This window comes from Haliotis rufescens, unplaced genomic scaffold (genome assembly GCF_023055435.1).
Source record: "Haliotis rufescens isolate VD_foot unplaced genomic scaffold, xgHalRufe1.0.p SCAF_11, whole genome shotgun sequence".
NCBI lineage: Eukaryota > Metazoa > Mollusca > Gastropoda > Lepetellida > Haliotidae > Haliotis > Haliotis rufescens.
In genome coordinates, this window is record NW_025963791.1 from 6,240,307 (window position 1) to 6,268,235 (window position 27,929).

Sequence of the window (27,929 nt, forward strand, 5' to 3'; positions counted from 1 at the left end):
GTATTGCTGATGCTGTAGCAACAACCCACTATATTCCAATATTACGTGTTAAAGCCACTTGCTAATAGGAGTACATTATTTTCAGGAAATAAATAAATAAATAAATATTCGATTCCCTCATGAGTACAATATGATTCCCGTTTGTCCGGAAACCGGAAATGTCCAGCTAATGATGTTATATTTATCTTTTCCAGAAATGCTCAGATTACGAGGTATCCGACAAGAAACTTTATCCGACATTCGCCAGGACATTTCCCCCCGCGACTCAAGTGACGAAATCTATTATCTCTCTCCTGCTGCATTTTCATTGGCACCGCTACACGCTCGTCGTAGGATCGTCACACCAGGATCAGACATTTGCCGACAAACTTTCGGAATTGTCGAAGCGTCACAACATCACCATCAACAAGCGGATGAAGTATAAAGAGCCTCACATCCCAGTCATTACAGGAAATCCATTCCCTGGCATCGTAGATGAAACCTATATCGGAACTAGAGGTAGGAGTATCACACTTATTTATGGTCGACTCCGGATGTATCGAACTCCAAGGCTTCTAGGTTCGTTGTATTCGAAATCCATTATTCTTAAACAATTGTTATTGTAATGGGGACCATTCGAAGAGATGAACTGTCTTCTTAGTTGTCTGGATAAAAGGTAGGGTTGATTTCCATTAACAGTCGAGTGAAAAATACATTCGCTGTATCCGAAATTCGCTAGTCCTGTTAACATTCTTAACACTATTTGTAACTGCACGACGAGCAGGACTAGCTGTATTTCGTCATTAGCGAATTCGACTCATCCGGAGTTAACTGACAGTATTGTTTCCGATTATATATTCATTGACGTTGACATATAGACCGGGAAAAGTTCGCATCGCATACTGGTTATTCCCATATGAAATAGACATTTTTAAGACCGCATCCTGTATAAATTTAATTGTCTGATAGTAAATGTATTTTTTCTTCAGGTGACATACTCAAAATGAAATGCACAAACCGAAAACGATTGACTAATGACATGCTTGTACCCGTTTTATGGCAATAGTTAATTCACAGCCCTTTCAAGTACTTCCTATGCTTTTTGGAGTACATGTATATGATGTGACCCAGTGCTGGCGACTCTCTGGAAGAACGTGAACATTTCCTCGGGTCACAGTGGTATCATTGCCATGGGGTGCATGGTCAGTGTCTTAAGTCAATATTTACAAAAGACACATAGGAAGATAGGTGGCGCTTAGTTTTTTATCCAAAGGAATCCCATTACGGCCATTCTTGCTGTTGTTGAAAATTCCTGATTCAATGCTGAATTTCACGGTGCTATGTTGAAAATTCAAGACACTTTGCAATAATAATGTTGAAGTATTTATTTATTATCTTAATTTTCGACACGGTGTCATAAATGTTCAACATACTATATTAGTATCTTGATTTTCAGATTAGTATCTAAATCGTGCAAGAAAAATATATATGGCACTAATGGGCTACCGTATATTTCAGATGTATATAATATTAAACTTTAAGTATAATTGTGAATTCACCTTTCTTTAATGTCGTATTTGTTGACCTCATGTGTGACGATGCAAGCATATGTGTGGTCAGTGTTCTAGGTGAAAGGTTAAAACGCCTGCTCGTCCTGCAGAACATCGAGTTCGAATCCTAACTTGCAATGCGCCATGCCATGTCATAAATATCTCATCTGATATTGATGTCATATTGACCAAGCCTAACATGTCTTTTCTTTACCAAAAATGTACAACGGAGTTCTTGACCCTCGTTGGTACTGATTGACCTTCGTCGCCGTTCACATTTCCTTCCAGCTTTATCTGGTTTAATGGCATGAAGATGATTCATACTCTGACAGATTGGAAATGTTGTTTTTCCTATCAATTATGTTTCTTGAACGACTCGAAGCATTCTGAAGGGACATCATAGTTTTAAGAACACAGGGCAGGCATGACCTTGACCAACCTGAATATCAGTTTAACACAGTTTGTATAATCCACGAGTTGTTCTAAATAGGTTTCCATGACAATCTATAAATAAATTTGCATTTTAAGGTGAAATCATGTTTACATTTTCTCTTTTGGCAGTAAAGCTGCTTCTATTTTTTTCTCGGTTTACAAACATGCTCGTACGTTTCCTTTAAGTTTCCAGAAATCGCTCCAATCTACATTTTAATATGGCTTTAAACTCAATAGCGACACGCATTATGTTTTTTCAACATAATTACATCATATATCAAATAGCACTTGGGCAGGACCACTCTCAATGAGAAAGGCCTTAATTCGATTCAAATGTCTTTGATTTTCCTTCGTTCTATTTTTATGAATGAGCCTGTAGAAAATGCTACGTCTCTCCCATTTGCATTTACATTAGCTTTTTCAAAAATAGGCAGTTTCCAGACCTTCTTTGATTGCTGTGTCTTAGTTACATTCCCAAAATATATGGGTCAACGCTCTATTGACAAGTGACGTATTACGTTCTAAGAACGACATTTATCTCAATCAGCTGTTCGTTAAGAATAAATGAGATATTAAATGAAATGGTATTGGTATCCTGTTTGTTCGATATATAAATGGTCACTTTGCATTTATCATTTACTATGAATTAATGACTGGATTGTAACGGTAGGCAAAGTAACCTTCTTTGTCTGTTGAAGACGCTTACCAAGGTGAAGATTTTTATGAGAGTTTGTATTTGATGTCTCTAGAATAATGAAGCCTTACCAGTACATCGGATTGTTTGAAATACAGTTTTGTATCATGTGTATGACTCCGCGAAAGCTAACGCTAATCAATGCATCAAAGAGTTCCAATATTCAAGTTCATTCGCTTCAGTTTGATCTTAAAATAAGGTATGTAGCTGATTGTCGAGATGAAAGCTGTTTATATGGTTTTGAGGATCTCTATGAATATTTATAAGAAGCCAATTCCTATTGACAAGTCCGTTGCCAGGGGCAGGTTGCTTGTATTTCTGGTACTTGTCCATATCCGTCGGTTAATGGCATAATGTTGATTGTAGTAATTCATTTATGTTCTTTAGACCGTCGTTTCGCACTGACTTCCTTGTCTCAAATTTCACCAGAGAGACAATAATCGAGTCTAGACAGTAAATCAGTGGTCGAAACCATGTAGAATAACCTACGTCATCGGGGTGTGATGACACGCACTCTGTCACGTCACCGGGACTGGCAACGTTCGCACGACTTTTGCCGGCTTTTAGGTTGAGAAACACAACAGCGATTATCGACACGAGTCAACCAGGATAGATTTGGTATCAACAGAAATGTTTTAAATAGTGTCTACCAACGTTTCTATTTTGAACATCGCTCCATATTTTACATGGAAGTTACGATATTAAAGAAAATATGCTATCCATCTAATAGCCTCAAATGCAGTCGACCTTATAGGATTGTCAGAGTGAGTGAGTAAGTATGGTTTTACGCCGCTTTTAGCAATATTCCAGCAACATCACGGCGGGGGACACCAGAAATGGGCTTCACACATTGTACCCATGTCGGGAATCGAACCCGGGTCTTCGGCGTGTCGAGCGAACGCTTTAACCACTAGGCTACCCGACCGCCCCTATAGGATTGTCAGAGAAAATCAATGAATTCGATGATTGTGTACAGCAATGTCATGTGGATGTAATACAAAAACAATAATAATCAAAGAACTGGCAACGTCAGGTTAATGGGAAAGTATAATTATTGTTTCCGGCATCCCAAAGATGGCACCACAGTCATGGTCACAAGAAAAGACGAAGGTCAAATGATGCCATTGATGTGGAAGGTCTGCTGCCCTCCTTCCAGGAACCATAATGATTGTAACTGCACAAAATAAGAACAAGACAATTCTCTGTGTCGCTGAAAGCATTCAAACGACGCTAGCAACTTTTGCTGATGGATGGGTCTACAAACAGTAAGAGGCCACGTCTTGACTAGAGAGTAGTTCTTGATATTGCTTTCAAACGTTTGGCAAAACCAGAAACAGACTCCACTAAATCAGAAAAAGACCTCATTTTCCTGAATTTGGAATTTGTAAACAAGTGAATCGATGCTTTAAGCTTGAGTAACATTTTCAGACACACTTCAGTTCCCTAAAGGTCCTACAATATTTCAAATTCTAGACACCACCAACAGTGTCAATTCCTATACGAACACCATCTGATCCAAGTTGTTCAATTATAGGAACGTGTTGCCAAATGTTGCAGCTGAGAGTGTAACTTCTGCTACTTGTGGTGATTCAAATATGGCCCAATATATGGTGAACACCCTGCTTCCAACTGGGATCACAAAACATAATTATGGATGCTGTCGTAACTTACGCCAAAAGGTGCGCCAGTAGAGAAGATGAACCTGTTGAATGTCTTGCAGGATTAAGTCTGTGAGTGATGTTGTCAATGGTAGAATGCACAAACTGAAAAAGAGAAAACAAAGTTGGAATCAGCCCATCTGTCCCGGTCAAGCTGTCATCCAGAGAATAGCTGCCCTACATGAAAAGTTTGTAGTTGTCCCCACTGACAAGGCCTGAAATAACATAACCATTATATGTAAGTATCAATATATCTCTGTTTGGTCAACTTACTTGGTATTAGTGGCATATCAAAGAATGCCACATATAAGACCAGTAAGTTAACTGAGGAAGACATTTGCCCAAACGCATCAGTAATATCAACTTTGGTTTGACTCTAAACCTGAAGAATTATCCATTCCACTTTTGTACTGGATTCCAAGCATCCATAAAAATCCGTACAAGGAGAGATATATTGCTTTCTTTATACTCGCAGACAGTGAGACAAGTGGAGTTAATTCCATGTGGATACTCAAAAACTCAAAGGATTTGTTTGGGGTTTTTTTTGCAACCTCAGAAAACCATTTAATTATGTCAAGACATTTGATATTTCATTTTTGTACTCCACTGTCCCACACGACAAACTTAAAGAAAAAAATAAATTCCTTGACCCATGAGGCTCTCTGTCCCCACCGGCAGCAGTGACGACACTATGACCACGTGATTACTGGTGACCGCAAGTCCACGACTATGTCACTCTCAGCATTCAAACTCTGCTTAAATAGAATGTCTCGCAAATCTTTATGATTTCTTGCACCGTGTCTATTTCAAATCTGTTAGAAGTTGCAAGAACAGGAAGTCATGAAACATGCATGACAACTCATTTGTTGATGGGTCCTGAATGTATTTTTCAATAAATCCTTTTTCATCGATACGTTGTTTTGGGAATGCGTTTCTGATCAATATGAGTCATATATTAGTGCAACTCAAAGTTTAAGAAAAGTTCTTTTGGAATATGTCAGTCCATGCACACTGGAACTTAGGTAAAAAAACCATGATACTCGTGGCCTTTTCCTGTTTCACGACCATCGATACACTGTGACAGCCTTGTATCATTGTCGGTTTGGTTCTACAGCAGACAACGCTATAATCACGTTAGGAAGCTGTACATCCATGCTCAGTCATAGTGAACTTTCCCTTCATGTCGAGCAATCTTTCCAGCGGCTCCAGCTTTTGGCGTTTACATTTCACGACTTTTCAGAGACAATCGAGCATGCTCCTTCAACCAAGATTTCAAAGAGCGTCACACGACTTTTGCTCAGAAGTTGTTTGATCAAGATTACAACGTTCAAGGCCTCGGTGAAGCTTTCAAAAAGTGTTATGGCAGACATCAGGAAGACACTTTCCAATTTGACGCATCAGTGTCAAAAATGATGTCCGGTGCAATTCCCTGTTTTGACTTGTATCATATTTTATCAGGTGAACAATTGACATGCCTACGCATGTGTTTGTGACGGGTGGCAGTGGTGGGGCAGGATACGCTCACCTTTTCGCGAACTACTGGTATCCACACTATTTGATAGTGATTCATAAACACATGTTTTATGGTAAAGTCGGAATCGTACGGTCGACTTTCTTTTGGATATTGAAAGGGTTATGTCGCTTTTATTATAGGAGCGGTTGGGTAGCCTAGTGGTTAAGGCGTTCGCTCGTCACGTCGAAGACCCGGGTTCGATTCCCGACATGGGTACAATATGTGAAGCCCATTTCTGGTGTCCCCCGCCGTGATATTCCTGGAATATTGCGGCGTAAAACCATATTCATTCGCTCACTCACGCTTTTATTATACAGAAATACAACAACCAACTACTACTGATCGTGAGGCTCATTGGTTGTTTTAATTACAGGAGACATGCGCCTGGGTGTTGGGTGGGTGAATGACTCCTTATGGCATTGGTAAACTGTCGAACATGGATAGTTAGTGAGGTTGGTCTAATGCCGCTTATGTAGATCAGCTTGATGGGGAAGGAATATCCTGATGCGGGTCGTAGAAGTTTACCACTTTTTACCACGAACTGCTGAACTTTCGACGACTGGGCCACCATAAGTTCTGAATGAAAATAAACAATTTCCAATTATTGTTTGAAGTTGCTTATGCATATGTCCTTTTTCGACGCTGTAAGCGTGGATATCGGTTGTCATTTTGTAAAAGGTTATCCATATTGTACACAGTTTACCCTCTTCATTTTCTCTCACGTGAATCTGATCTGCCACTGCTATCACAGTTAACATGCAAACTATGAAGCTAACGATAGATTGAATCGGTTCATAATTTGCCAATGCTGACGATTATTGATATCCTCTTTTGGTTTCACTGTATGTGGAGGCAGCGAGAATGAAAGCGACTATAATGATAGAGAGAGAAGATTCAGTCTTCACATACAGTGGAGGCAACGCCCAATACAACAGAGTCACCCGCTTGCTCTTATATTATGCGGCCATGTGATTACATTCAAAACGTCAATACCACAGAACAACCAGCCTCGCCTAAACAGACCCTCTGCGCGCAAAAGGCAAAACATCGACGAAAACCACACGACTGCCTTTTCGATCCAGATTTCATAGAACCAATTCATCCTGGAAATTAGACACTGCACGTCACTCAATTTATACAATAGGTCGAAGTGTCGATTAATTATTTTTGTTTACTGTCATCAAGATGCGGGAATGGGATCAAAAAGGGGGCGAGGAGTTGTCATGAGTATCCCCAATCTTACATGCGAGTCATTTAATTAATCATGCGACTGCGTCTTGAGTATCTGTTATATCCCTGCATCTCCTTTTCCATTTACAATCAATGCATTCACATTGAAATCACATTCCAAATACAGAATTAGAAAAGGAAATTAATTAAAGTCCTTTTTTTCTGTTGCTTGCAATTTTTAATCATTTATAAACCTGAAATAAATACGCGCCAATGCTTCTTTTTTTATATATCCCAATGTTCGATGTATTTTTTTTAAGATAATAGGGTGACGCCTACCTGCTGAAAAGGTCATACAAGTATATGAATGTTTCTCCAGACTGTCACAAGAACTGAGGGCTGTGGAGAAGCCTGGTGGACAAAGCGTTCGCTCGTCTCGCCGATGACCTGGGTTCGATTCCCGAAAAGGGGACAATGTGTGAAACCCATTTATAGTGCCCCCCGCTGTGATATTGCTGGAATATTGCTTAAAGTGTCGTAAAATCAAACTCACTCACTCAGTGGGCACTGCTTCATATCAGCGATGCAAAGAAGCGGAGGATGTAACTGAAACGATGGTCAAATAGGGATGGAGCAGTAACAAAGCATGTCATGAGATAATATGGTTTGGGGTTTTTGTAGTTCAATATGAGTATGTCAGTTTTGAAACAAAATTTCTTCTTCAGAGAAAAAAACAGTACATTTTTAATGGCTATTTTATATTGGAATATCTGGAAAGCAGTGCTTTTCTTTTTTGCAGGTGTATCTTGCACACGGAGATCTTCTGTTGGTTGTTTTATATAGCAAGTAGATTTCTGAATGAAAGCGGCTGAATTCGATAATGACATAGATCGTATTTACGTATGTTCTCTGTTATGGAAATGAGGATGCGTTAATGGCTATATCTGGGGTTCCTGTCTGTCCCGTTCCATCGTTTAAGGTTATTTCTAGAATCGATTAAGCAGGTGTTGGTATAACCATTTAGCCCGGGATAGACATGTCGGCGGAAGTTCTATTCATATCTTACGTTGTTAAAGGCTATCGAATCATTGAAGACGTTAGTGCACATAAAGCTGTCTACACGTGTTATCATTTGCCAGTCAGAATGTGTACAAACATCTTTATGGAAACGAAGCTAATGAAAGATGTGATGCAAAACTTCAAAGCAATAGGAGATATGACCATATTTCTTTTATTACGACGTTTTTGTGGATATGCAACAACGTTTATGTTAGTAAATCACATTCATAACTATTTACGTCAATTCAAATGTTCTGTACACGCAAACCTCATAATTGGAAACGCGGGTTATTGTTGTAATGAAGCTAAAAGCATATGTTCTCTTGGGTAATTTACCCTCATTATACTCCAAATGAAATATTGAATATACAGCCAGGCTGTGATCAGATTGCAAAAACTCCTCTGCATCTTATTTGGGTTTTTTTTTATACTGAGATAGATTGTCCTTGGCCGCGTTCAAGAAAGCGGTCTCAGCGCAACAGCGATCGTAAGTCTAAAGTAGGGGAATTACGATCACTTGGCCCCAACATCCCTTCGTGGTACGAGGCCTGATAACTTGATTAAAACATTATTCATATCAAGTAATTCATGCAATAAGTTTGAGTGTGTGAGTGAGTGAGTGAGGTTTTACGCCGCTTTTAGCAATATTCCAGCAATATCAGGGCGTGGGACACCCCAAATGGGCTTCACACATTAAACCCATGTCGGGAATCAAACTCGGGTCTTCGGCGTGAAGTGCGAACGCTTTAACCACTGGGCTACCCGACCTCCCGCAATAAGTTTGAAAACCTATAAATTTATGTATTACAAAAACTGTAAATATTAAACGCAGTATTCGTTATGTTTCACATTTATGAAACCTTTGCTATTATCAAATATGAATGTAACTATTTAAACTAACTTTCATTAATCATTATTGTTCATATGTATTGAAATTATTTCCAAACATGTCAGCCGTTTTAAGTAGATGCGCATTTCAAGATGTTCGTATCGTATGTATCTAGATGTAGAAACTTTCTCAATTACTACCATGACTTATGAGCTGAGAAAATCCGGGGTAGAATTGGTCTTCAGCAATCCATGCTTGCCGTAAAGAGACGACTAACGGGATCGGGTGGTTAGGTTCGCTGACATGGTTGATGCATGTCATCGTATCCCAATTGTGTGGATCGATGCTCATGATATCAATCACTGGATTGTCTGGTCCAGACTCGATTATTTACAGACCGTCGTCATATAGCTGGAACAACAAACAAAACCAAAACATTACCCACTGAAACTTTTGAAATAGGTTCCACGTGATTTCAGGTAATTTATAAAGTCAATGACGTCATGGTTCAGTTAAACCCCAATTATCCACACTGCACTGTTTCATGTGAGTGCGCACGGATTGGCACTCGTCCAGATTAAAGAATCATTGGTACGAAGACTTTGTGACATATATATGCTACCAAGAGTAAAGGGGGCACGAGTGGCCCAGGCGTCTGAGGCGCCGCAGTTCGCTGTGCAGAGTTGCGTCCCTTGGGCACGTCAGAAACCTATGATTGTCGGTTCGAATCCCGGTGCACCCCGATTATGTTTCTAGGTTTGTCAGCATCATACCCGTGCTCGTTAAGCTGACACGCCGTGATATAACTGGAATAGTGTTAAAAGCGGCGTTAAACCCGACTCACCCACTCACTCACCCAACAGTACATGTAAGCGAACTGAGGGTCGATTGGGTAGCTTTGTGGTCAAAGCGTTTGCTCGTCACGCCGAACGCCCGGGATTGATTCCCTAACTGGATACAATGTGTGAAGCCTATTTCTGGTATCCCCTGCCGTGATATTGCTCAAATATTTCTAAAAGCATCGTAAAAACATATTCACTCACTTACTCAGTGTAACCGTTCGAAAATTCTCGGGTATTTCTATGCAAAAGTTACAGAACAGAAGACTTACTCACTCACTGACTACTTTAACATTGGCCTTATAAAGTTTCCTTCTGCCACCTAAGTCCAGGAAACATCTTTTTGTAGTGAAGCCGGTTTCATACATACTCATTTGATGCATCAGTTCCCAGCATACGAGGGCATAGTAGATCAGTAGTCACAATAGCAGCGTGGACAGTTGTTCATGATATCAATCACTGGTTTACGCGATTATTTCGAGGCAGTCGTCCATGTACAGGGATAGTACTGACTGTTATTCTACAAGCAAAATACCTTTTCAATTAAGTCAATTTCTTAGAACGGTAAAACCGTTTTCGTGTTTATTTCATACAAGATTTCCATAATACAAAAGAAGGAGTCGCCACATTTGACATTTTCTCAATCGTAGGTTTCATTAGTTCAATGTGTCTGAGCCAGTGCTTGTGTGTATTGTTTCAAGGACACCGAAATGTCATTACACTTTGCAACTCGAAGTTGTCAGAAATATTGGTGTTTTAAAATCAAGGTAATAGATAACAAATCGATATATTTGATCAGTAGATGACAAGCCATAATAGGGTGTTCATGTCTAGTGTTGACATTAGCTTCCGTTGTGATCTAGATTACCCAGCAGTCTCTCGATGGCGTGTTCCATGACTAAAGCTGCATGCTGCGTTATATCATTGTCTAACTGGTCATTCCGTACTGTTTCCGGTCAACGTCTGGCATATAATTAATAGGAAGGCGACGGTCGCTGTCTGATGGCGCCGACTTTGTGATATTTTTAATTCTTTTATGAATAAGACTGAAATCCTGATTGTCATTTCTTAAAAATCTGCCTTCTGTGCTTCGGGAAGAAAGGTGATAAGTTCTCTTTTGTGTCCTTAGTACTTATCAGGGCTTTGCTGTGCTATCTGCTGGATGCATTTCAGAGGAGAGATATTCAGTAATATCAGTCACATATCTGTGACCGTCTATATCCAACATTACCAGAGAACATCTGTGATTGACTGTGTCAAACCACAACCCAGACCAGCTCTTCAATACTATGTCCCTGCAGTCACAGATTGAGGTTTATGTTCTGTGATAATGTGCGATTCAAACGGTCACAGATGTTCAACATCGGCTTACTGTGACACACATAAACATGGTGCTGTGTATTCTGGGTCACATTCAACCATGCCGTTATGGAGTCTGAGAAACACATAAACATGGTGCTGTGTATTCTGTGTCACATTCAACCATACCGTTATGGAGTCTGAGAAACACATAAACATGGTGTTGTGTATTCTGGGTCACATTCAACCATGCCGTTATGGAGTCTGAGAAACACATAAACATGGTGCTGTGTATTCTGTGTCACATTCAACCATACCGTTATGGAGTCTGAGAAACACATAAACATGGTGTTGTGTATTCTGTGTCACACTCAACCATGCCGTTATGTAGTCTGAGAAACGAATAAACATGGTGTTGTGTATTCTGGGTCACATTCAACCATTCCGTTATGGAGTCTGAGAAACTCATAAACATGGTGTTGTGTATTCTGTGTCCAACTAAACCATGCCGTTATGGAGTCTAAGAAACACATAAACGTATTGTTGTGTATTCTGTGTCACACTCAACCATGCCGTTATGTAGTCTGAGAAACGAATAAACATGGTGTTGTGTATTCTGGGTCACATTCAACCATTCCGTTATGGAGTCTGAGAAACTCATAAACATGGTGTTGTGTATTCTGTGTCACATTCGACCATACCGTTATGGAGTCTGAGAAACGCATAAACATGGTGTTGTGAATTCTGTGTCACACTAAACCATGCCGTTATGTAGTCTGAGAAACAAATAAACATGGTGTTGTGTATTCTGTGTCACACTCAACCATGCCGTTATGTAGTCTGTCACACAGGAACAGAGCGGTAGGTATTCTGTGGCACGCGTTCCTGCGTTTGTGAACGTGGATGGGACGCTAATATTTACGCTCCAAAAATTTCTTATTACAGGCCCAACTTCACTTCATCTACTTCTAATTCAGAGTAGTTATTATGCATGCGATGTATTGATTTTGAAATCATAATGACTGAATTTGTAAGCCATAAGAAGGGACATAGTTCTTCCAGAACTGTGCAACTTCGAACACCCATGATTATTATCGACTCGATTAGTAGCTCAAGGAATGTTGTGTTCTTGAAGACTAATTGCCCGGAATGACGAGGCCTTCTAACGAGACGCCATTGTCCACAAGAGGGAAGTGATTTCCACCGAATTGCCGATGGTGGCTGTATTTTAATACTCACTTGTCCCCAGTATATCGTCACCACTGCCCAGATGATATTTGACTATTTTCATGAATGGTTTAAAAAACTAGTTTAAAACTTTAAATATGCAATTAGGAATTTGTTGTAGTTTGGCATACTTTTTAGTTTTATGTTATAAGCCAAATACTATCCATGATTAATTTTAAGATTTCAACATTTCTGGCAACAAAACAATTAATACGATATGATATTTCACCATGACGATGTTTTTCCTGTTCTACGAATCCCCTTGTGTTTCAATCAATCGTTGTACCTCATTCGATACTGATCAAATATTTCTAAATGCTAAAAGCCACCCACGTAAATTGATATCCATTCACGTTGTGTTTTAGGCCTCACATCGCCCAGACCCCCGCACCACCCGCGCTACCCACCGCTCACACGTTACCCAATTCACTCATCTCTCCTACTTCACCAAACTCACCCATCTCTCCTACTTCACCCACCCAACCCATCCTCCCGCTTCACCTAACTCACCCATCTCTCCTACTTCACCCACCCCACCTAATACTCCCGCTTCAACAACCTCACCCATCTCACCCACTACTCCCATTTCACCCTCCTCACTATCTCGCCTTTTTCACCCACTTCACCACCCCTCCTACTTCACCAACCTCACCCATCTCTCCTATTTCATCCACCTCACCCATTTCTCCTACTTCACCAACCTCACCCACCTCTCCTATTTCATCCACCTCACCCATTTCTCCTACTTCAACAACCTCACCCACCTCTCCTATTTCACCCACATCACCAACCCCTCCTACATTCCCACCTCACACCACATCACACCCCCGCTTCACCTTACCTCCACCTCACCCACCAATCCCGTTTCACCCTTACCCACCACTCCCGTTTCACCCATCCCGCTCATCTCTCCTACTTCACCCACCTCACCAATCTCTCCTACTTCGCCCACCTTTACTACTTCACCCATCTCACCCACCTCTGCTACTTCACCCATCTCACCCACCATTCCCGCGACCAAATCCATGCCAACCATGACATGCTAAACACAGATATTTCCCTGTAATACTTTATTGCACTCACTCAGTGTGCTAGAGAGCTTTGACCCATGCCACGCTGCTAAAAAGCTCCCTCCACGTGGTTCCTATATCTATACAAATAATTTACAACCTGTTTTTACGTCTTAAATGTCTTTACCCTAATTTCATATCACGAATCATGATCGAAGAAGACATGTGAGTAAATCACATTCCGAGAAATATGTTTCTTTTTTTTTTAAAATGCGCACCAAATCCGGTCCAGGAAACACTTTGAAAGCCCGCAACATTAACGACGAGGTTGTAACGTCACGGATTGTTGACGTGAAGACGTTACACGCGATGGCATCCCGGCAATATAACGTCTTTCCATTGCTTGTTTCCATGAAACGCCTATTCCTCCTGATTTCCATCTCTTAACTCGGATACATCAAAGCTTCTTTGCCGCTTCATCGGATAAAATCAACGCCTTGCGTGTGAGCCAGTCATAAATTACAAAGATGTGAAACAGCACCTCGTGAAATATGAAGTGAGTGATCCTGGTTGTGACGTCAAGTGGTATAAATTCAGATCTTGACTTAGATGGTCAAGCTAAAATGGAAGAATATAGCATTAAAATAGCGTTAGATTTTCTCTTGATTACGTGAAGTCAAACGTGATCTCTCCACCTGTTGAGGGTATCCTAACGTGCTAGCTGAGATACAACGTGGCACTCTCTACCAGAACCGGCGCTGAATCTTCAGAACTAATCCGTGCTTAGAACATTGGCGAATAATCTGCTTACTCCTACTGTTAAGCGATCACTTTGATTACAGTGTTTAAGCACAAGGCTGTAAGGACTGGCAATTGTTTGCTAAAGCAGTTCGTCAATATCAGAGGATTTTTTGAGGCGCAAAGGAAATGAAGATCGCATTATCAATCAGATCCTTTCAAGAACGTCTTTGATTAGTTCATTTCCCTGATTTAATTCTGATCGAATACATCTTGTCCGGCAAGTTCTTACAAACTCGGCGTATGAATGACCAACATTTTATGTTGTATCACGATCAACTAATCGTGGATTCGAATCCCATAGTGTGATTCTTCGTCTGTCAGCACTTAGCTTCATTTCGGGGCATTAGCTGCCATTAGTCTAAGGCACCACACGTGCTCCCTAGGTACCATGCTCCGAGATTGCACGATGTGATCCTATAGTGGCTCCAATTTTTGTTTGTTTGTTGTTTAACGCCACACTCAGCAATATTCCAGCTGTATGACTGCGGTCTGTAACCAGACAATCCAGTGAATATCATGAGCATCGATCCACGCAATTGACATCGATGACATGCATCAACCAAGTCAGCGAGCCTGACCACCTGATCCCGTTAGTCGCCTCTTGCGACAAGCATAGTCGCCTTTTACGGCAAGCATGGGTTGCTGAAGACCTACTCTAGCCCGGATCTTCATGGGCCTCGCTCCAATTACCTACCTTGGTCTGTCAACGCTGTACCTAACAGCACTGATCAGTGAGTGAGTGAATTATGTTTTAGCGTTACGTTGAACATATTTCAGTCATATTACGCCATTTCAGCTTGATGTGCCGGGAAGGCCGGAAGTGATGCAGGTCTTAGAAGTTTACTACTACGGCCTACGTCACTCTATTCTTACCTCCCATATTAAGTGAGTGCGTATTGTTTTACGACGCTTTCAGCAATATTCCAGCAATATCACGGTTGGGGACAGCATACAGATGTGGGGAATCGAATCCGGGTCTACTTCGTGACGAGCGAACGCTTTAACCAGGCTTCCACCCCTCAAACACACACACACACACACACACACACACACACACACACACACACACACACACACACACACACACAAACACAAACACACACACACACACAAACACAAACACAAGTTGGTAAACCGTCCCACATTAGCAACATAATATTCAAACATGTCATTGGAAAACAATACAAATCACAATTGCACCTTATATCACTGACTATTCTCCAACGGTTAAATAAATTCCCAAAACGAATGTAACCCCATGTGTATTATTCGTGTATACAAATATATCGATGCAATTACATTTGGTATGTCCAACTCAATCACCCGATTCAGATGTCGAAACTAATTCCTTTCCCTGAACCACCAGCATTTTCTGCCCTTCGTATAACCCAAGATGCCGAGGGCAGACTTGAGAATGGAAAATATTACAAGAGCATACCGATACCTAACGATTTACCCTGGATCGGGTGCTACTAAGAAGCATGGTTAAGAATCAGGAAATGTTTTGAATTCGGGAAGCTGGAAACGATTTTCTTCTTCCGTTGTGTCCTCTGGCCATCAAGACACGTCGCATAACCCAATGAGACAGTTTTCGATCGAGGCGGCACCAGATCTGGCCTCTAGATCCGCGTGGCAGCTTGTCTCTCTAACGACCAGGAATTAAGCTCAGGGTTAGGCCTTATAATCCGTCTGCGATTTGTGCCAGAGCCATGAGAACGTGCTACCTCAGAAGAGCAAGAAGGGGAGGGCATCGTGTTTGATCCTTGAGGCGTGTCGCAAATACCTCTGTCAATTTTGAGAAAGTGGGTGGCAATCATTGCTTCAATTGAGAACCCTTGACTCTAACCGAGACACCAACTATCCTTGATACACTGCAACCATATTTTATTTTGGGAATTTACTCCTTGCAATCAACCAACACCTACGCGTAGAACTGAGTCTTGTAATGCAACTTCTTTGATTGCGTGACATTGATCATAGACCTGCTTATAAGCAAATAAACTATATTGGAACGTCAGGGGCTTGAATGTACATTGATTTTTTACACTCAAGAACTTGGCCCAAGAACTCGGTCCAACCCTCTTCATATGGATGTAGTTGGACCCTATATATAACTTCACGATACCAGTACTATTTGCTTGCTGTCGTAGAGAGATGGACCGTTGATGGTAACAAACTTCGGCATAAACAATATTTTTTGTAAGGGGGTGTTCGCATGTAGGTGGCCGGTATGGGACGAGGGTGGAGGGTTTTCTTATGAGACAAGCACAATGTGTTTTCAGATTAACGGTGTTAATGAGTTTTTCTTTCAAGGTATTTTGCACGTGGAAATGACGACGTTCACATGTTTCCGAATATCTTATACACTGTAACGCTCGCAAACAAGAAAACACATGGTGTTTGTTTATTAAATACATGTTTTGGTACATGTACAACATTCTCATTCCACGGGCATTCAACACTGATTACGATATCCATGACGTCATGCCGAATAACATAATCTTCTCAAAAAAAGCTTTCAAAATAAGATAACTTTCAGATGATTTCCAGGTTTCGAATCTTATTCAACATCAATAATATTGCGTTTCCACTCCAAGCCGTTTTCCAATTAATGATATTTCTTGATTAACGCTACATTATGCTGCATCCTATTTATGATTATAAACGTTAGCGTCTTGGGTGTTTTCATTTTCATAAAACCATTCACGAAAACTACAATGTCTAATAATAATGAAGTTATTCGATGATGACATTAGGTGTTCCCGATCGCATCGATTAATGATGACGATATTATCATGACACCAGGTATTCTCGGTCGCATTGATAAATGATGACGTCATTATCATGACACCAGGTGTTCCCGATCGAATCGATTAATGATGACGTTATTATCAATGACACCAGGTGTTCCCGATCGCATTGATAAATGATGACGTTATTATCATGACACCAGGTGTTCCCGATCGCATCGATTAATGATGACGTTATTATCATGACACCAGGTGTTCCTGACTATGATGGCTAATATGAAATTACGGCGATGACACCAGGTGTTCGCGTAGGTATTAACATCTGAAACATCGCTACCAACTGAATAACGTCAGTGCCAGCATCCTCCCCTGCTCTCATTGAAAGATGCTGGTCACCAACTTGATGCCGGTCTTGTTTCCACACTGTCGCTGCACAGTAGCTTCAGCCTTCTTGTCATCTGATACAACCACCTGACTGGCGGCGTTCGCGTGGGTAGTATCGATCATCTGAGTTGTTTTTCTTAAATCAAATGCCATTGTGCCAATAATCCATTGTTTCGGCTCAATTTGTTATTCGTGGATCGATCAACCTAATTCAACATGTAGTTAGTGAAAATATAGCAGAACCAAGAAACGATGAGAAACGTTGCTTTACCTTAAGTACCAAGAGAGACATCTTTTGTGGACACTGGAACTATAAAAACAATATTTTGTTCTATTTCTTTTCCGAAACCATCTTTCCAATTATCAGAAACCCTAGATCTATATGTGTGGCTGTCTGTTTCAAACGGATTTATATCTATTTGAATTTGAACACTGATGATTGTCTTGTAAATGGTGCTGTCGAAGAACGTGATGTTAAAGTGGATGTTTTTCTTGTAATTTCTTTACAAAGATTTCTACTTTCCTCTACTTCAAAGTCGTCGATTTAAGCATGATTCACACTTTTTATCTTACAATTTCTTTTCCTTAGTGGTCAATTAAAACTTTAATTGCCGCAAATGATTTCCGTCCAAACATAATGTAAGAGATTTATTATTGTGAAAAACAACTTTGCATTTTTTGTGTATTCATGATTCAATGTAAACAGAGACGACATGCACTGTAAAGGATGATTTGACTCCATGATCCCATTTTTCGTCTTGATCTAGTCGTTGTTATTAGACATTTGACTTGCCTTTGCATGTGTTTGTGATACAGTCATCCTTTCGCCAACACCTGGCATCATCATTAATTGAGTCTCATTATGATGGACGCGCTGATTTTACACAAAATCCTTTCCATGGCCACAAACATGGTGCGGGAGTGACTTGATCCCATTGGTGCCATAGACTTCCTTTTTAAGTTTTTTTTATTCATTTCAGAATGATGTTACATTTTCACTTGTTTTCACGTACATACTTATGATGAGTATGTGACTGAGACGCATTCAGACAGATTGCATGTAATATTCTGTACAGAAAAGTAGTCACGTTTCTTGACACATGGACACGGTCTTACATTAGTCAGAGCATAAAAATAAAGGCATATACATGTGTATATACATACCTGGCAACTATTTCTTATTTAAGTATTTCAGTAATTGCTTTGGCCATTTTTCCTAAAAAACTTTGCAATACTGCTTTCTAGCAATACAGTGTGTCACTTAAACAATATCTTTAATCACTCTTAAAAAAACATCCAAGTTAAGTTTATTGTTGTTTTTTACTAGATAAATATAACAGACTTGTGCATAGTTACGTTGTCCTGTTAGAACACACATTTAGTGAGTTCAGCTTTGATATTCTCACGCAGTTCCCTAAACGGATTAGCATAACATTGGCTTTTTCCACGAGAAGAATTCCATTGAAATCCCGGAAAACCGAAGCCATCCCCTAGCCAGCTGATGGAACAGAATTTGTCTTCTTCCGGGGAGGAGACGTTAGATTTCCCCACTGTTTTGACTGTTGTTTAGTCCCTTGGTGGTAATGGCGAACCCAAGACTCATCCATAGTTACGAATCTGGACCCTTGGAAATCAGCGTGCTTTGTCATTCATTCCTTGACTGTCTCCTACTGCTTTGGCTCTGTGACGTGCGGTGAATCAACGACCTTCCATAATCATATGTATTTTATCAACATTTTCCTTAGTGGTGGCAGTTGAAGGTGTTCCTGGTCTTGAATCATCTCCGAGGTACTCTCTCCCCCCCTGCACACCTCTTAACAGTGGTGCAGGAAGAAGCAGCATCCCCTTAAGATGATGACGCAATGTCCGCATAGATGTCTGTAGGAGTTCGCCATGTCAGTATTGCCAGTTGACTGCCCTAAGCACTGGCTCTTGATTTATCTGGAATAGAAAATACGCAGCGCAAAACCGTACTCACTCGCGTATGTATGTGATCCTTCTGAAGCGATGAGAGGTAGGAAGGTCGGTGGTTCCGACCCCGCCACGTCATACCATAAGATGGCACTTGGGGATAAAACAAGGACTGGTCGACCGGTGTCAGTATACTGTGTCTGAGTGAGTTATCCAAATTACAATGCAAGTACAGACTAGTACAAGCTAACACACATACATACATGCAAGTCGTTACATAAATGAACCTTAAACTCCATTTCACCTCACCTCTGAAGTGATGAAGACGAATAGGTTTAATCGTGAAACCAGTTTGAACGAACTCTTGTAACGATGTAGCAAAGTTTGATTGAATGTAATTTTGGCGATATTTTAGTGTCACATGACAAATATCTGCAATATGCCTAAATGGCCCTTTTGTGATTTTGCTTAAAACACGTACCAAGTGAGATGCTTTTGTGCAACGCAGCATTAGCAGTTTTTTATCTATTATTAGTGACCTAGATATTTGTTTAAAAAACGTTGATAGAGAAAGACTTCTGTTACATCATGCCTCCTTTATTGCAAAGAGAAAGAGAGATCAAATTTGTAATTTTAATTTAATTTTACCCAGGATAAACGTGCCCCTGGGGAAGGAATAATGGTGCTCGGCCCGTTCCTAATGTTGGAAGAAAATGGAAGAAAAATGAATGCGAATATCTCCTGTGGTTTCCATCACCTGAAATCACGATGGCCTAGCAGACAGGAAATGAGTTGGGAGTTAAGGAGGGAAAACAACGACACTTAATTTGTTTTTAATTCCGTTAGGTCCTCTTGTGCTATGTACGTTAGCAAATGGGAATCACTTGTAAATTCATGGTTGAAACGTTCGGGTTTACTAATGAAATGAAAAAGATATTTTTTTTATTATACTGTAAAGCTTTTTGAGGTTAGTTCGTGGTGAAGCGCAAGATACTACCTCTATAATTAGGTATACTTATCATCTCAAAAAATCAGTGACTAAATGTTTTTGGTCCATCGATCACTTGATTGTCTGGTTTGCTTACCGACCGCCGTCACATGATAGGGGTACTGTTATGCGACGTCAGTGACCAACACTTTTTTATGCAAATTGTTAGCGTTGTGGCTGCTATCGGTAGCACAGAACATGCTTACCCTTTTCCCCAACACCTGGTGTCATTATTGATTTTCATATGTTTTTCACCGCATATTTGCCTTTTGAGCCCAATGGAATGTACAAATGTATTTCGGCGGTTAATCGAGTCTGCTTATTCTATGACGTTGACGTTTTATATTTTGTTGGTTCGACTCCTTAGTGTGATATTTCCAGCGGATTCCCCAAGGTAGTTTACGTCCATATTGCCTGGTCCTTTGGATGCCCGTAAAGATCCGGGGTAGAATCTTCAGCAACCCATGCTTGCCGTAAAAGGCGACTATGCTTGTCGTAAGAGGCGACTTACGGGATCGGGTGGTCAGGCTCGCTGACTTGGTTGATGCATGTCATCTATCCCAATTGCGTGGATCGATAATCATGATATCAATCACTGGATTGTCTGGTCCAGACTCGATTATTTACTGATCCCGTCATATAGCTGGAATATTGCTGAGTGCCGCGTTTAACAACAAACAAACCTACCAACTATTCAGCAATTCAATGAATTACAAAGCGTACTCTAAAACTGACCGTGTTTTTCAGTGTACGTGTTCCTGGGCGAGGTGAACGGTGTAGTGGACTTGATGACCAACTTGTATGACCGTGGGCTGCTGGACACTGGCGACTACATCGTCATCTACGTCGACCACAACACCTTCGACAGCAAGGACCCTCTGAAATACTTCAAGAGTAAGTCTATCAGTCTTGACATCTTATTTCTTCACTTTCTATAAACAATAGCACGTTAATTTAAGGGGTCATAAATCTTCACACATCCCCACCCCCACCCTTTACAAAAAACACAGTCCGTAACAGTTGTTTTGTGTTGAGCTTTAGAGGTTGCATGATTAGAAAACATATTCCGCTAACAATGTAACATAACAATATGAATAATTCATTTTTATTTATTTTTTTACGTGTTTGTATCGTTATCTATCGTGTAGTTGTCCGATTTTCGATCACGAACGTTGATACTGCTTAATTTCGTTTATCCGACATACCCGTTAATCATATGCAACCAACCATGTCGGATTAAGGGGGCTTGACTGAATTGACAATTGTTCACTGAGTGCGCGGATCTTCGTACTGAAGCAACTTGATGCTAGGAAACATAGGGTTGTTTTAAATGTCCACTGTACGGAATCCTGGAAGGGACATTGTCGCGTTGTCGCAAAAAGTGCGAAAATTAACCCAAGCGCGACAATGCGATAACAACGTTTTGAAAACGCGACAATGTCCCTACTACGATTCCATACAAATGTCTATCATCGTAACCCTATGAAAGTCTTGGTTAATAAAGTATTTCGTCAATCACAGGGGGGCACGGGTGGCCTAGTCTTCTAAGGCGCCGCGATTCGCTGAGCAGAGTTGCGTCCCTTGGGCGCGCCAGAAACCTGTGGTTGTGGGTTCGAATCCCGGTTCGCCCCGATTATGTTTCTAGGTTTGTCAGCACCATGCCCGTGCTCGTGGGTTTCACCGAAGTGGTTAACGTCTGAGACCTGCATCACTTCGGGCTTTCCTCCCACATTAAGCTAACACGCCGTGATATAACTTGAATACTGTTAAAAGCGGCGTTAAACCCAACTCACTCACTCACTCACTCACTCTTCAGTCACAGACGTAGCACGTGTATTTCTGTGCCCTATTATTGCTACATACACAGTAAATATATATTTTTTTATTAACTAATATGAATGAATAAACTAAACCAAATAAATTATTAAACTATTTGACACAATTTCATACAAATCGTAATCATTATTATTATCTTCTAAAAATGAAAGAGTACAACAGTTAAGACTGCACAACTTGTTCAGAGTATCCAGTTGCTATAGGGCTGAAAAATAATGCCGATGCGACGTTAAATTTTCACTCACTCACTCACTCACTCACTCACTCACTCACTCACTCTTGCGTGATCTGCTGAGCGTCAGTTTGAATCCAAGATTCGTGCCGGTTATGAACCTTGTCCCTCCAGAACTCTACTCGAATTTCTCTAGTCGAGTAAAATCCAACCCTCTCACTCAGTCACTCTATGTAAACACATGATGGGGATGCCCGTGAAGAGCCGGGTTAGAATAGGTCTTCAGGAACCAATGCTTGCCGTAAAAGGTGACCATGCTTGTCGTAAGAGGCGACTAACGGGATCGGGTGGTCAGGCTCGCTGACTAGGTTGATGCATGTCATCGATCCCAATTGCATGGATCGATGCTCATGATGTCAATCACTGGATTGTCTGGTCCAGACTCGATTATTTACAGACCGCCGTCATATAGCTGGAATACTGCTGAGTGTGGCGTTAAACAACAAACCAACAAACAAACATGATGGGGATGACTCGAATCTATAAACGTCCTGCATCCCTTTGGACTTTTCTCCCACATCAACACCCCGTTACTGAAATACTGTTTGAAGCGACATTAAACCTATGCGCTCACTATAAACACTATAAATAGTCACTTGGTTATACACATGATTACCGTTTTTAACGTGATTTTTCACTTTTGTAAGTTATCACAAGTGTTCAAGTACGCACATATAGCCATTACCCCGACTTACTAAAAATACAAATATGTTCTCATGTCTATAAGACATAATTCTATTGGAACGCTACGCCGTTAGTTTAACCAGGTTCCAGACCTGATTGTGTTGTAGAAGCCACGGGTGATATTATGAGGCGACCTATTCCACGAACTAGCTGACACGGGCATAATACAATAACGCCCCATAAATAATCATTATCGCCATCCTGAAAATTACCAGACCGTACATAATATCTATTTTGAGCTGACTGTTTTCAATAATCTGATAATCTTCACCAAAGCACAGGCTGACTATGTTTTGCCCATCACCGCAACAGACAATAGAGTTAGACAAAGACAGTTTGCTTCACTTCACTCACGAGTCGGAATCTATATAAACAATAGTGTGCCACGCGTGATTTATCCTCGTAAACATTCATGATGAATTCAGTCAATGTTGATCTGATTTCTTTATTACTTTACAAAGTTTTTTTCGAAAGATATTTTTTCGAACAATGAGAGCTGATGGATATGTTGTTGTTTTTAATGAAAAAATAGTTCTTGAAGATATATAAAAGTCTATATTTCTCCAAATAGACGCAGTGTATGCAGCGTTAGAGACGGGTGCTATATTTTCTATGTATTTCTAAATTGACACATAGCTTTCAATAGGTTTAAATTTGCTTAAGTTTTAATAAGGAGGCTTGTGTCCTCTATGGTAGTAATATAGCTGAATATGGCTTTTCAAATAAATAAAAGCGAAAAAACCCTTTCCTTATTCATAAGGAATATCTGCCAAAAACAGATTCGATTGTACGATTCCGACTGTATCTTAAGCAGGTGTGTATGAATCACTATCAAATGGTGGTGATACCAGGTGTTCGCAAAAGGGTGAGCGTATCCTGCCTCACCGGTGGCACCTGTCACAAACACATGCGAAGGCAGGGCAATTGTTCACCTGAAAGAACACGCTAACATATTGTACAAGTCAAAAAAAAGGGAATTGCACCGGACATCATTTTTTTGTCACTGATGCGTCAAATTTGGAAATGCTATCCACATGTCTTCCATAAAACTTTTTGAAAGCTAGGGCATTGAATGTTGTCTCCTTGATCAAACAACTTCTTAGCAAGAGTTGTATGACGCTCTTTGAAATGTTGGTAGTAAGAGCATGTTCGATGGTACCTCAAAAGTTGTGAAATGTAGACACCAAAGGCTGGAGCTGCAGGAATATTTCTCAAATTGAAGGGAAAGTTGACCATTGGGAATTTGAAGTCATACCTCCTGTCATACAGTCTTGTCGATAGTACTTTGACAATCTTAGTCTTTATGCATAGACCTAAATATGAAATACTTCATCATCATCAGACCATCAAAAGCACATAATTTTGAAAATATGAACAAACAAGGAACCATAGATTTCAATAAACCAATAATCAATTCGTTGAGACGTTACTGTTGTTCCTTAACTACTCAACCTAAACCTTTTCCAAGGAAATGAAAAAATATTCTTCCGAGCTTAAACTTTTTCCTTCACATCCAATTCCCGGAAACCTGAAATGGTAAAAAACTTCTCGAGTCCATATGAATGGGACCGTATAAAAACCATTGCCAGACGGACTCCATTGCCAGTCACTTTGAAAGAAAACCTATTTAAGACCAAGGCCGTCTGTTCTCCGAGAAAAACAAAGTCTGCATTGTAAGATATTTTTATGCATTCCTTTTAAAAAGTAATATGAACCTTGCAGTGTATTTGCGATCATGTAAGATGTTGCCATCGCATGTTCTCCCAGCATTCTCCCTGCCTAAAAGTAGTTAATCTGCTAATGGGGAACCTATGGAAAGCCTGTCAAAGCCTGATGGTACCAATCACGGGCTGAAAGGGGATTATCTCTTGGATTACTTCTTGTTATACGCTGCTACTACTTCCTTCTCCATGCTGGCCTACACGAGTCTCCCCCAAAATACGAGTCTCGTTGGTCAACTGATGCGGGGAACTTGTTTTTACATTCAACATCATAATATATCGTCTTCAAAAAGGGTACTAGCTTATGTGTCTTTTCATCTTTCATCAACGTTTACACTCAGCGTCGAGACATTGTGGATCTATCTTAATTTTCTTTTTTCGTTTCGTAAAAAGGTGTAATCAACTGTTATTGGAGACGCATTCTATTTCTAGTAACCGTGTCAGTGTTATGAAATGGTTAATATTTAAGCTTGGATTTGTTTGAAATAAAAGTAAATTAATGCGACGAAACCATTTCCTTATTCATAAGAAATCTCTGCTAAAAGTCGATTGTATGATTCATGACTGACGTGATCATGTATTTCTGAATCGCTACAAATAGTGATTTTACAAAGTGAGCGTATCCTGCTCAACCTTTCGGACCCGTCACAAACACATGCAAAGGCAAGTCAATTGTTCACCCTAAAATACGACGTCGTTCACTACTTGTTAAATTATTTTTAAAATCCCACACGCACACGCACGAACATTATGCCCTGCAAACGATTATAAGATGTGGAGAACACAACATCCAAATACATATTTTCATTTCATCTTTGATGTTTATGGAGACTGATGGTTAAACCTTTACATCGTCGCGAGGTCCTGACATAAGTGCAAAGTGTGAAACCTAACCAGGTGTCCTTCGTCGTTATTTGGCTGGAATATAATTAAACCAGAACCAAACCAAGTTTAATGGCGAGAGGTCTAGTATGAACGTGGAAACAACATGCATGGTGCATGGCTTCTGTCAAGACACCTTGGCGTATTGAAAATTGACCACTTATTTCATTCTGTATGACCAAAGGCATTGTTTATCTGACACGGATATTATATTAAGATTTGTCAGTAGCATGTTGGGTTACATATAAGTTATTAAAAAAAAAAAAATTCAATTAAAATCACCTCCTTTGCACAGACACAGAACATAGACTTGAAACATGGCGGTCGTCTAACGCTCTTACACAATTTAACGCTCGATTCCACCTGTCGGTGTAATATTAAAACCGTATTTAGCAGTAACGGCGGTTTTGATAAACAGAAATCGGTGGAACTGGTGCCAGTATGGCCATTGGTTAACGCTCATCTGATTGTCCATAATGTGAAGAAGTTGGTAGTTCCGGACGTGTCAGTTGCAGGCTTTCTTACCGACAGGCCATGGGAATCCTACAGGGACTCCGACATTTGGACCACGTTTTGACGCAGTCGGGCCCCACGGAGTTTCCTTTATGATAATCTGTTTGAGGATCGGAAATACAAAGTGCATAAATCTTCTATTCAGTTACGTGTGGTGTTCTATAGTTGCTTAAAAATCAATAACTTTATGTTTTCATTGATAAATTGAGTAAAGTAGGAACCCACCTATGTTTGATGGTTAGTAAAAGTGAAGCAGTAAACGGTTATTCGATGGTGATGTAATTGATACGGGTATCATAGTTGTGTTTAGGACATTAGGTTTGCATTGTTTCAGCCCGGCAGTTTATGAATTCTGAATAGACAAGAAATACAATTAAACTATATATATATATAAATATTAAACGATATAAATATTGTCTTGAGAATGTTAACACTTCGTCTTGTAAAGGAACCACACACATGAAAGAGGTTTAGTGACATCTCGTTAACCCCTTTGAAATTGGACAGATTAACACATGTCGAGATTAATAATTCGTGAGAAATGGTCCTTTGTGTTTAAATGGACGGTCCTGACAGTAACTGTTCGGGACCCATGAAGATCCGGGGTAGAGTAGGTCTTCAGCAACCCATGCTTGTCGTAAGAGGCGAGTAACGGGATCGGGTGGTCAGGCTCGCTGACTTGGTAGATGCATGTCATCGTATCCCAATGGCGTGGATTGATGCTCATGATGTCACTCATTGGATTGTCTGGTCCAGACTCGAGTATTTACAGATCGCCGTCATATAGCTGGAATAATGCTGAGTGTGGCGTTAAACAACAAACAAACAAAGTAACTGTTCGGAACGTGAGCCTTCCGGTTTAACAGGGTCCAGAATATACGTCTGTCACTGTATATATATACTTTGTACGTGTCTGTTTAGATGTGCGAGCACGTTTCTTTTAAAAAGAGATAATTATGAATGAACGAAAGATATAATGTTTGGGATTTTATACAGCTTTAGATCATCAAGATTTACATATTCAATTATACAAAAAATAATATGTTTCAAACATTTAAACACAATTCCACTTTCACACGACCAAACCGTCACCAAGCCAACGTCATCACTCTCCATCACTGCAGCAACCTCCTCCGTCTCTATCGGTCATATAATGTCAGTGTTTCAATACAAATACGCCTCGTTACGGAGTAAGCCGAGTGACATTCAAAAAGTTAACCAATATCGATTACCAGATTTTCCAACATGATATTGAGTACATAACTCGGCTTTTTTCAAATTTCAAAGGCGAACAACATGCAGTTTAATATCGAAGTGAATTACAAAAACATAACCATCAAGACATGGGAAGGTTTTGACCCTTAGATGCGAGATTAGAGCAGTGATATTATCAATTTTGAAGGATTCTGGTCAGACATTCTATGGAAGGTTGTACGTATGTATATCAATGATGATTCCAGGAAATGGCCATCGGGAAATACATATAATAAATATCTCCATTCTTGTCATTTTTCAATTACATTTTATATAAAACATGTATCGATGGAAAACATTACTGCCTTTTTTTAATTAAGGACACACGCCGTGTCTCTGATATACCATTATGTGGCGCTACATGTGGCAAGTATATAATAAAAAAGTTGTTTCATAATTGAGAATTTTTATGTGTATGATATAAACGTCATTTTTCACGTCCCGTAGTTTAAGATGACACAATACCAGTACAGCCTACTGCGTTAAAGAGATGAAGTATCGTACACATTAAAACGCTACAGGAAGCTGTTAAATATGATTTCTTGGATCCTGTAATTATTGCCTCAGATCGATTATAGCAAGCAAAAATGCCCTGGGACAGCATGAAGGCTTTATAAGGTTTTGCTTCGCTGTTTTTTCATCGTATGATATATCTGGTAGCTGAATGACATAGCTTCATATACTGATGGACATAAATAAAGGAACATACAGAAA

At 40.2% G+C, this 27,929-nt stretch overlaps 1 protein-coding gene across 3 annotated transcripts in view; it reads left to right on the forward strand.

Annotated features, from left to right (window-relative positions):
* Positions 1-27,929, forward strand: part of LOC124134290 (receptor-type guanylate cyclase Gyc76C-like) — a 199,144-nt gene that overhangs the window by 111,020 nt on the left and 60,195 nt on the right. For all 3 annotated transcript variants that reach the window (XM_046499028.2, XM_046499027.2, XM_046499025.2), the window contains exons 3-4: positions 195-498; positions 20,841-20,987. In XM_046499028.2, the coding sequence (XP_046354984.2) occupies positions 195-498; positions 20,841-20,987 (451 nt within the window). The remainder of the gene's footprint in view (positions 1-194; positions 499-20,840; positions 20,988-27,929) is intronic.